Raw genomic sequence first — 11,503 nt, forward strand, 5'->3', positions numbered from 1 at the left:
TTGCAGTAAGTCAGCGAGTCAGATTTATTAGCCACTCGTCCCCCCCATCTCTTTCAACCATATAGTTTTTCAAGTCCTCAATCCATGGAGCCTTAACAGTTCTAACAGTCAGTTTAAAAGGTGATGACTAACATTTCATTAACCCACTAACTATGTTTATGCATATACGATTGCATCCATTGTTATGCGTCTGGCCAGACCAACATTGTAGAAGAGGAAAAATTTGTCAAGTAGTTTTAATGTTTCTGAGTAACACCATCGCTTACCTGGGACAGCAATGGGACAATGAGGTAAACTGCATTCACATTCTTTAGAGAAACAGGTAACTGGAAGATTAAGTCAAACACCCTACACAACAGGACAGGTAAAGAAAGAACATGAGCTCTGACAATTTAGAGAACTTAAGCAGTTGAACTACCAGAAAAGGTAAATAACTAAAAAAAAATTTTTACAGTTGTGAACCACATTCCCTTTTACTCAAGACCCACAGTCTGTTCCCAAACAGCAAGCACATGGTAGGCAGAAGAGAACATATTTGAAGGACGAGGTATATTGAAAGTCAAATTGTTTGAGAAAACCATGCAAGAGTAGCAGGAACACCAGGCTAAATCAAAAGCATAACCGTAGAACCTAGAAGTGTGTCAGATGTCAATTTTAGTCGTATGGTTATAAAAACAATTCATACCATTGTAGTGTTCACCCCTGTAAACAATTTGCATGACGTTGCACAAGTGAAAGAGAACCTCATTTCAAACAAGTGCATTAGTTGACATATTTCCCCTCAGTTACCTTGGCTTCAAAAGGAGTCACAGTAACAGGGGACAGACGATTAAGGAGTTGGGCAAACCAAATTATGATCTCCCTATCTAGCTTGGTGAGGGGTCGGGCCGTCGGTTCAAGGCCGGTCGCTTCTGCTGAGGCGCGGGGGCCGGTGGCTTCTGCTGAGGCGCGGGGGCCGGTGGCTTCTGCTGAGGCGCGGGGGCCGGTGGCTTCTGCTGAGGCGCGGGGGCCGGTGGCTTCTGCTGAGGCGCGGGGGCCGGTGGCTTCTGCTGAGGCGCGGGGGCCGGTGGCTTCTGCTGAGGCGCGGGGGCCGGTGGCTTCTGCTGAGGCGCGGGGGCCGGTGGCTTCTGCTGAGGCGCGGGGGCCGGTGGCTTCTGCTGAGGCGCGGGGGCCGGTGGCTTCTGCTGAGGCGCGGGGGCCGGTGGCTTCTGCCGAGGCATTTCGACCCGACGTCACATTTGCCGAGCTATTGTGGCCAGTAGCTTTAGCATTTGGAACAGACACCACACTCACTTGGGCTACAGTAGAGGTAGGATGCCCATAAGCACCTAGTGAACAAAGGGAAGAAAAGAAAAAAAAAAAAAAAAGATTTTTTTGGGGGGTAAAAATCAGCCATTGGAACTAGACGGATTTGAACTGAAGTAGTGTAAACCAACACACCTTGAAGGGTAAAACACGTTATCTCACCAATTAGCAGGCAACAAATCCAAGAAACACTACAAAACAGTCAGACAGTTAAACATAAATAACCAGTGAAAAATATAAGAAAAAGGTACAGCAAACAAATTAATACATTGAAAAACTAACCTCAAAGAGAGTCCAAAAGTCACAGCCATTTTAGTGATCAAAACCACAACCGTATTCAGAACTAATGCTAGACAGACACCCTGCCAGAATATCCCTGTTACAATGTCTAACAGCTGTTTTGGTTGCACCTCATAAAGGAATCCCAGACCCTTCTTACCTGAATGGCTAATTATGTACAGGTGTCAACCAATGAACTTAATTTCAATTGGTTCAATTTCCCAATTGCGATTAGGTGCTCTTGATTTCATTCAGCTGGTGTGCTGGAGGGTGGAGTTTACACATCATGGACCAATCCGACGGCTAAAGAGTGAACTCTACCCGCGCATTCCAGATTGAGCCGATTGTTTTTCAACAGGAGTCATCCGTTGACGCATGGTGAATAACAGAGTTGAATGTTCGACAAAAAAGCACACACCAAATTAATTTCAACATTTTACAGAAAACAGACAATTGATGAATGCATATTCAATTTCATACATGTTCATGCGTCTGTAGCTGCCGAATTCTGATCTTTTTACCGCTAATTGGTCTTTTCACCAATCAGATCAGCCGTCTTGCCAGCAAAAACCTTCTATTTTATGTTCACCAGCTAAAAAGTAGCCTATCAGATTGACCTGTCAGAATGATATCATGAATGATATCATCAATCCAGTGGCCTTTTGTTCTCATGTGTGTTACAGAAACACTGCTAACAAAACAACAGTACTAGGTGCCTGTACTACAGAAACACTGTTAACCCAACAACAGTACTAGGTGCCTGTACTACAGAAACACTGTTAACCCAACAACAGTACTAGATGCCTGTACTACAGAAACACTGCTAACCCAACAACAGTACTCTGTGCCTGCTCACTTGAATTAAAGGGTAACTACACAAAATAAATCTAATTTTCATAGGATTTCCCCAGACCTTAAAGGTGGTCTCCTGATTTTAAAAAAACGTTTGTGTACTTCCAATTATGTTGTTTGTTTATTAAGAAAGTGTGACTTTGAGAGCAAAAACATGAAAATTAAAAAATGACAATAGTAGGCCTAACAATACAGTATAGAGTGTTCACTCACTTTACCCATTGTGAGTGAAAATGCACTGGTGAGACAATTGTACTTTTACATATTTTTACAGATATGAAGATTCATGTTCAAAATCGTTCAGTAGGGTATTTTTTTTTTTTAAACAGAAATTTTGCAATAATATGAACAGCATATATTCAAATATTTACGTGGTGTGTCATTAAATCGATAACTATCTTACCTCTATATTTACGTGTTGCGTGTTGTGTCATTAAATCGATAAATCGATAACTATCTTACCTCTATATGGGTTTCAAGCCTCTTTCTGGTAAGAAGAGGGGCGGGGGGTATGCCTTATGATTAACGAGACGTGGTGTGATCATAACAACATACAGGAACTCAAGTCCTTCTGTTCACCTGACTTAGAATTCCTCACAATCAAATGTCGACCATATAGTCTACCAAGGGAATTCTCTTCGATTATAATCACAGCCGTATATACCCCCCCCCCCCCCCAAGCAGACTGAACAAAATTTGACTGTATGCAAACTGGAAACCACATATCCTGAGGCTGCATTCATTGTAGCTGGGGATTTAAACAAGGCTAATCTGAAAATATGACTCCCTAAATTGTATCAGCATATCGATTGCGCATATCGATAAAACCCTGGATCATTGTTATTCTAACTTCCACGATGCATATAAGACCCTCCCTCGCCCTCCTTTCGGAAAAGCTGACCAGGACTCCATTTTGTTGCTCCCAGCCTACAGACAGAAACTAAAACAAGAAGCTCCAGGTCTGTTCAACACTGGTCCGACCAATCTTCGATCACGTGAATTGGGATATGTTCCGCATTGCGTCCAACAACAACATTGACGAATACGCTGATTCGGTGAGCGAGTTCATTAGAAAGTGCATTGACGATGTCGTACCCATAGCAACGATTAAAACATTCCCAAACCAGAAAACGTGGATTGATGGCAGCATTCGAGTGAAACTGAAAGTGCGGACCACTGCTTTTAACCAGGGCAAGGTTACCGGAAACCTGACCGAAAACAAACAGTGGATCTATTCCCTCCGCAAGGCAATCAAACAAGCTAAGCGTCAGTATAGAGACAAAGTAGATTCGCAATTCAACGGCTCAGACACAAGAGGTATGTGGCAGGGTTTACAGTCAATCACGGATTACAAAAAGAAAATGAGCCGACGTGAGTAAAACATTTAAACTTGTTACCCCTCGCAAGGCAGCAGGCCCAGACGGCATCCCCAGCCCCGTCCTTAGAGCATGCGCAGACCAGCTGGCTGGTGTGTTTACGGACATTTTCAATCAATTCTTATCCCAGTCTGCTCTTCCCACATGCTTCAAGAGGGCCACCATTGTCCCTGTTCTCAAGAAAGCTAAGGTACCTGAGCTAAACGACTACCGCCCCGTATCACTCACTTCCATCATCATGAAGTGCTTCGAGAGACTAGTCAAGGACCATATCACCTCCACCCTACCTGACACCCTAGACCCACTCCAATTTACCGCCCAAATAGGTCCACAGACGATGCAATCCCAACCACACTGCACACTCCCCTAACCCATCTGGAAAAGAGGAATACCAATGTGAGAATGCTGTTCATTGACTACAGCTCAGCATTTAACACCATAGTACCCTCCAAACTCGTCATCAAGCTCGAGACCCTGGGTCTCAACCCCGCCCTGTGCAACTGGGTACTGGACTTCCTGAAATGCCGTCCCCAGGTGGTGAGGGTAGGTAACAACATCTCCACCCCACTGATCCTCAACACTGGGGCCCCACAAGGGTGTGTTCTGGGCCCTCTCGTGTACTCCCTGTTCACCCACGACTGCGTGGCCATGCAAGCCTCCAACTCAATCATCAAGTTTGCGGATGACACTATAGTGGTAGGCTTGATTACCAACAACAATGAGACGGCCTACAGGGAGGAGGTAAGGGGCCCTCGGAGTGTGGTGTCAGGAAAATAACCTCACACGCAACGTCAACAAAACAAAGGAGATGATTGTGGATTTCAGGAAACAGCAGAGGGAGCACCCCCCTTTCCACATCGAGGGGAAAGTAGTGGAAAGGGTAGTAAGTTTTAAGTTCCTCGGCGTACACTTCACGGACAAACTGAATTGGTCCACCCACATAGACAGCGTGGTGAAGAAGGCGCAGCAGCGCATCTTCAACCTCAGGAGGCTGAAGAAATCTGGCTTGTCACCAAAAGCACTCAAAAACTTCTACAGATGCACAATCGAGAGCATCCTGTCAGGCTGTATCATCGCCTGGTACGGCAACTGCTCCGCCCACAACTGTAAGGCTCTCCAGAGGGTAGTGAGGTCTGCACAACGCATCACCGGGGGCAAACTACATGCCCTCCAGGACACCTACATCACCCGATGTCACAGGAAGGCCATAAAGATCCTCAAGGACAACAACCATCCAAGCCACTGCCTGTTCATCCAGAAGGTGCAAAGGCAGGGACCGAGAGACAGAAGCTGTTTTTCAATCTCAAGGCCATCAGACTGTTAAACAGCCACCACTAACATTGAGTATATGTATATGTATATGTATATACTGTAATCTATATCATCTTCTACATCTTTATGTAATACATGTATCACTAGCCACTTTAAACTATGCCATCTACTGTCTCTATTATATTATGACAGACCAGCTAGATCTACTCTGGCTCTATTATAATATGACAGACCAGCTAGATCTACTGTCTCCATTATTTTATGACAGACCAGCTAGATCTACTGTCTCTATGTCTCTATTATATAATGACAGACAAGCTAGATCTACTGTCTCAATTATAATATGACAGACCAGCCAGATCTACAGTCTCTATTATATTATGAAAGACCAGCTAGATCTACTCCCTCTATTATAGTATGCCAGACCAGCTAGATCTACTGTCTCTATGTCTCTATTATATTATGACAGACCAGCTAGATCTACTGTCTCTATTATATTATGACACACCAGCTAGATCTACTGCCCTCTATTTTATTATGACAGACTAGCTAGATCTACTGTCTCTATTATATTATGACAGACCAGCTAGCTCTAATGTATCTATTAAAATATGACAGACCAGCTAGATCTACTGTCTCTATTATATTATGACAGACCAGCTAGATCTACTGTCTCTATTATATTATGACAGACCAGCTAGATCTACTGTCTCTATTATATTATGACAGACCAGCTAGATCTACTGTCTCAATTATAATATGACAGACCAGCTAGATCTAATGTCTCTATTATATTATGACAGACCAGCTCGATCTACTGTCTCTATGTCTCCATTATATTATGACAGACCAGCTAGATCTACTCTTGCTCTATTATAATATGACAGACCAGCTAGATCTACTGTCTCCATTATTTTATGACAGACCAGCTAGATCTACTGTCTCTATTTTATTATGACAGACCAGCTAGATCTACTGTCTCTATTATATTATGACAGACCAGCTAGATCTAATGTATCTATTAAAATATGACAGACCAGCTAGATCTACTGTCTCAATTATAATATGACAGACCAGCTAGATCTAATGTCTCTATTATATTATGACAGACCAGCTCGATCTACTGTCTCTATGTCTTCATTATATTATGACAGACCAGCTAGATCTACTGTCTCTATGTCTTTATTATATTATGACAGACCAGCTAGATCTGTCTCTATTATATTATTACAGACCAGCTAGATCTACTGTCTCTATCATATTTTGACAGACCAGCTAGATCTTCTGTCTCTATTATTTTATGACAGACCAGCTAGATCTACTCTCTATATTATAATATGATAGACCAGCTAGATCGACTGTCTCTATTATATTATGACAGACTGCTAGATCTACTGTCTTTATTATATTATGACAGACCAGCTAGATCTACTGTCTCTATTATATTATTACAGACCAGCTAGATCTAGTGTCTCTATTATAATATGACAGACCAGCTAGATCTACTGTCTCTATTATATTATGACAGGCCAGCTAGATATACTATCTCTATTATAATATGACAGACCAGCTAGATCTACTGTCTATATTATGACAGATCAGAGAGATCAACTGTCTCTATGTCTCTATTATATTATGACAGACCAGCTAGATCTACTGTCTCTATGCTTTTTACAGTTAATTCAGGTCTTGTCATGTTCATTTAGCTTTGTAAGACCCGTGGAAGCAATTTTGAAGACAATCACCAGAACGTGTAAAACAAAACACAAATGGTTAGAGAAAGCTGCACGGCTGTCAACAGAAGGTGATAAAATCCGACTTATTGTTTATAATGATATGCTAAAGAAACACCCCACTGAACGATTTTGAACATGAAGCCTCATATCTGTAAAAAAAGTGTTTCTGTAGTACAGGCACCTAGTACTGTTGTTGGGTTAACAGTGTTTCTGTAGTACAGGCACCTAGCACTGTTGTTGGGTTAACAGTGTTTCTGTAGTACAGGCACCTAGTACTGTTGTTGGGTTAACAGTGTTTCTGTAGTACAGGCACCTAGCACTGTTGTTGGGTTAACAGTGTTTCTGTATTACAGGCACCTAGTACTGTTGTTGGGTTAACAGTGTTTCTGTAGTACAGGCACCTAGTACTGTTGTTGGGTTAACAGTGTTTCTGTAGTACAGGCACCTAGTACTGTTGTTGGGTTAACAGTGTTTCTGTAGTACAGGCACAGAGTACTGTTGTTGGGTTAACAATGTTTCTGTAGTACAGGCACAGAGTACTGTTGTTGGGTTAACAGTGTTTCTGTAGTACAGGCACCTAGTACTGTTGTTGGGTTAACAGTGTTTCTGTAGTACAGGCACAGAGTACTGTTGTTGGGTTAACAGTGTTTCTGTAGTACAGGCACAGAGTACTGTTGTTGGGTTAACAGTGTTTCTGTAGTACAGGCACCTAGTACTGTTGTTGGGTTAACAATGTTTCTGTAGTACAGGCACAGAGTACTGTTGTTGGGTTAACAGTGTTTCTGTAGTAAAGGCACAGAGTACTGTTGTTGGGTTAACAGTGTTTTTGTTGTACAGGCACAGAGTACTGTTGTTGGGTTAACAATGTTTCTGTTGTACAGGCACAGAGTACTGTTGTTGGGTTAACAATGTTTCTGTAGTACAGGCACCTAGTACTGTTGTTGGGTTAACAGTGTTTTTGTTGTACAGGCACAGAGTACTGTTGTTGGGTTAACAATCTTTCTGTAGTACAGGCACCTAGTACTGTTGTTGGGTTAACAATGTTTCTGTAGTACAGGCACCTAGTACTGTTGTTGGGTTAACAGTGTTTCTGTAGTACAGGCACCTAGTACTGTTGTTGGGTTAGCTGTTTTTCTGTAGTACAGGCACATAGTACTGCTGTTGGGTTAGCAGTGTTTCTGTAGTACAGGCACCTAGTACTGTTGTTGGGTTAGCAGTGTTTCTGTAGTACAGGCACCTAGTACTGTTTGGTTAGTTGTATTTCTGTAGTACAGGCACCTAGTACTGTTGTTGGGTTAGCAGTGTTTCTGTAGTACAGGCACCTAGTACTGTTGGGTTAGTTGTATTTCTGTAGTACAGGCACCTAGCACTGTTGTTGGGTTAGCAGTGTTTCTGTAGTACAGGCACCTAGTACTGTTGTTGGGTTAACAGTGTTTCTGTAGTACAGGTACAGAGTACTGTTGTTGGGTTAACAGTGTTTCTGTAGTACAGGTACAGAGTACTGTTGTTGGGTTAACAGTGTTTCTGTAGTACAGGTACAGAGTACTGTTGTTGGGTTAACAGTGTTTCTGTAGTACAGGCACCTAGCACTGTTGTTGGGTTAGCAGTGTTTCTGTAGTACAGGCACCTAGCACTGTTTGGTTAGTTGTATTTCTGTAGTACAGGCACCTAGTACTGTTGTTGGGTTAGCAGTGTTTCTGTAGTACAGGCACCTAGTACTGTTGTTGGGTTAACAGTGTTTCTGTAGTACAGGCACCTAGTACTGTTTGGTTAGTTGTATTTCTGTAGTACAGGCACCTAGTACTGTTTGGTTAGCAGTATTTCTGTAGTACAGGCACCTAGTACTGTTTGGTTAGCAGTATTTCTGTAGTACAGGCACCTAGTACTGTTTGGTTAGCAGTATTTCTGTAGTACAGGCACCTAGCACTGTTGTTGGGTTAGCAGTGTTTCTGTAGTACAGGCTTCTAGTACTGTTGTTGGGTTAGCAGTATTTCTGTAGTACAGGCACCTAGCACTGTTGTTGGGTTAGCAGTATTTCTGTAGTACAGGCACCTAGTACTGTTCGGTTAGCAGTATTTCTGTAGTACAGGCACCTAGTACTGTTTGGTTAGTTGTATTTCTGTAGTACAGGCACCTAGTACTGTTGTTGGGTTAGCAGTGTTTCTGTAGTACAGGCACCTAGCACTGTTGTTGGGTTAGCAGTGTTTCTGTAGTACAGGCACCTAGCACTGTTGTTGGGTTAGCAGTGTTTCTGTATTACAGGCACAGAGTACTGTTGTTGGGTTAACAGTGTTTCTGTAGTACAGGCACCTAGTACTGTTGTTGGGTTAGCAGTGTTTCTGTATTACAGGCACAGAGTACTGTTGTTGGGTTAACAGTGTTTCTGTAGTACAGGCACCTAGTACTGTTGTTGGGTTAACAGTGTTTCTGTAGTACAGGTACCTAGTACTGTTGTTGGGTTAGCAGTGTTTCTGTAACACACATGAGAACAAAAGGCCACTGGATTGATGATATCATTCATGATATCATTCTGACAGGTCAATCTGATAGGCTACTTTTTATCTGGTGAACATATAATGGAGAATGTTTTTGGGAAAGCCTTTCCATCTACCAGAAGACAGTTAGGTCTATCATTACCAAAGCTATATTGTTTGAAACCTGGACCATTTTTCTTGATATTATGAGGCATGTCTTACCTTCAAAGTAGACAAGCCAAAAAACTACCATAGAAATGTTGAGGGAAATATTTTAGAAACTCATATTTCGTCTCTTGTTGTTCAAATCAACTTTCTTTCAATGTCTAGCATTCATTGTTTGAGTGCGGATTGGTGCTTATCACGGTAGAAGGCCGTTGCTTATCGTGCTAGAACAAAATACATACCTGCTGTGTGCGGATGAACCTGACTTTGTCTGACAACTTGACATTGAGCCAATCAGAAAGCACGAACCTCCACGTGGGGGAACGACAATAATTACTACTTCAGTTAAAATCACAGTCTAGTTCCAATAGCTTAAGGCTGGCATTTTACCGTAATGCTTTGTTTCCTAGGTGACGCTTATGGGCATCCTGCCTGCACTGGACCTGAACCAACTGGATCCCAAGCAAGTGTGGTGTCTGGTCCGTGCCTCTGCAGAAGCGGCGGCCGGCCTTGAACAGACGGCCCAACCCCTCGACAAGCTAGATAGGGAGATCATAATTTGGTTTGCCCAACTCCTTAATCGTCTTTCACCTGTTACTGTGCCTCCATTTGAAGAAAAGGGCAAAGGTAACTGAGGTGAGGAATTATGCAAACTAATGCGCTTGTTTGAAATGAGGATCTCCTTCACTTGCGCATCTTCATGCAAATTGTTTACAGGGGTGAACACTACAATGGTATGAATTGTTTTCATAACTATACGACTTAAATTGACATCTGATTTGGCCTGGTGTTCCTGCTACTCTTGCATGATTTGTTCAATAAAACATCTGACTTCCAAAATGCCGTGTCTTTCAAATGTGGGTTTCTCTTCTGCCTACCATGTGTTTGCTGATTGGGGACAGACTGGGTCTGGAGGAAAAGGGATTGTGGATCACACCACTTGTGGAAACAGATTTGTTTTCCTTTGTTTCTGGTAGTTGAAAGGTTGACTGCATTGCTTTTTGTTTAAATTCCTCGTTTTCATTGTCAACATACACAAACTTACCCCACCAGACATGCCACCAGGGGTCTTTTCACAGTCCCCAAATCCAGAACAAATTAAACGCACAGTATTATATAGAGCCATGATTGGATGGAACTCCCTTCCACATAGGGCAAGAGAACAGCAACTCGGGTTTAAAAAACAAAACAAAGCAATACCTCACGGCACAACGCCTCTCCCCCATGTGACCTACTGGTTGTGTGTCTGTACTGACATGTGACCTACTGGTTGTGTGTCCTGACATGTGACCTACTAGGTTGTATGTCTGTACTGACATGTGACCTACTGGTTGTGTATCTGTACTGACATGTGACCTACTGGTTGTGTGTCTGTACTGACATGTGACCTACTGGTTGTGTGTCCTGACATGTGACCTACTAGGTTGTATGTCTGTACTGACATGTGACCTACTGGTTGTGTGTCTGTACTGACATGTGACCTACTGGTTGTGTGTCTGTACTGACATGTGACCTACTGGTTGCGTGTCTGTACTGACATGTGACCTACTGGTTGTGTGTCTGTACTGACATGTGACCTACTGGTTGTGTGTCTGTACTGACATGTAACCTACTGGTTGCGTGTCTGTACTGACATGTGACCTACTGGTTGTGTGTCTGTACTGACATGTGACCTAATGGTTGTGTGTCTGTACTGACATGTGACCTACTGGTTGCGTGTCTGTACTGACATGTGACCTACTGGTTGTGTGTCTGTACTGACATGTGACCTACTGGTTGTGTGTCTGTACTGACATGTGACCTACTGGTTGTGTGTCTGTATTGACATGTGACCTACTGGTTGTGTGTCTGTACTGACATTGACCTACTGGTTGCGTGTCTGTACTGACATGTGACCTACTGGTTGCGTGTCTGTACTGACATGTGACCTACTGGTTGTGTGTCTGTACTGACATGTGACCTACTGGTTGTGTGTCTGTACTGACATGTGACCTACTGGTTGTGTGTCTGTACTGACATGTGACCTACTGGTTGTGTGTATGTA

General features: G+C 42.9%; 1 protein-coding gene across 1 annotated transcript; it reads right to left on the reverse strand.

The window, feature by feature from the left end:
• Nucleotides 1-218: 218 nt before the first annotated feature.
• LOC109886314 (uncharacterized protein DKFZp434B061-like) lies at nt 219-1,722 on the reverse strand. Its single transcript, XM_031800103.1, has 3 exons — nt 1,588-1,722; nt 1,441-1,496; nt 219-1,328 (listed from the first exon to the last, which is right to left on the reverse strand). Exons 1-3 carry the CDS (start codon nt 1,614-1,616, stop codon nt 763-765), a joined length of 651 nt encoding a protein of 216 aa, XP_031655963.1. The 5' UTR covers nt 1,617-1,722; the 3' UTR covers nt 219-762.
• Between the last annotated feature and the right edge of the window lie 9,781 nt (nt 1,723-11,503).

The sequence above is a fragment of the Oncorhynchus kisutch genome, linkage group LG21 (genome assembly GCF_002021735.2).
Source record: "Oncorhynchus kisutch isolate 150728-3 linkage group LG21, Okis_V2, whole genome shotgun sequence".
Taxonomy (NCBI): domain Eukaryota; kingdom Metazoa; phylum Chordata; class Actinopteri; order Salmoniformes; family Salmonidae; genus Oncorhynchus; species Oncorhynchus kisutch.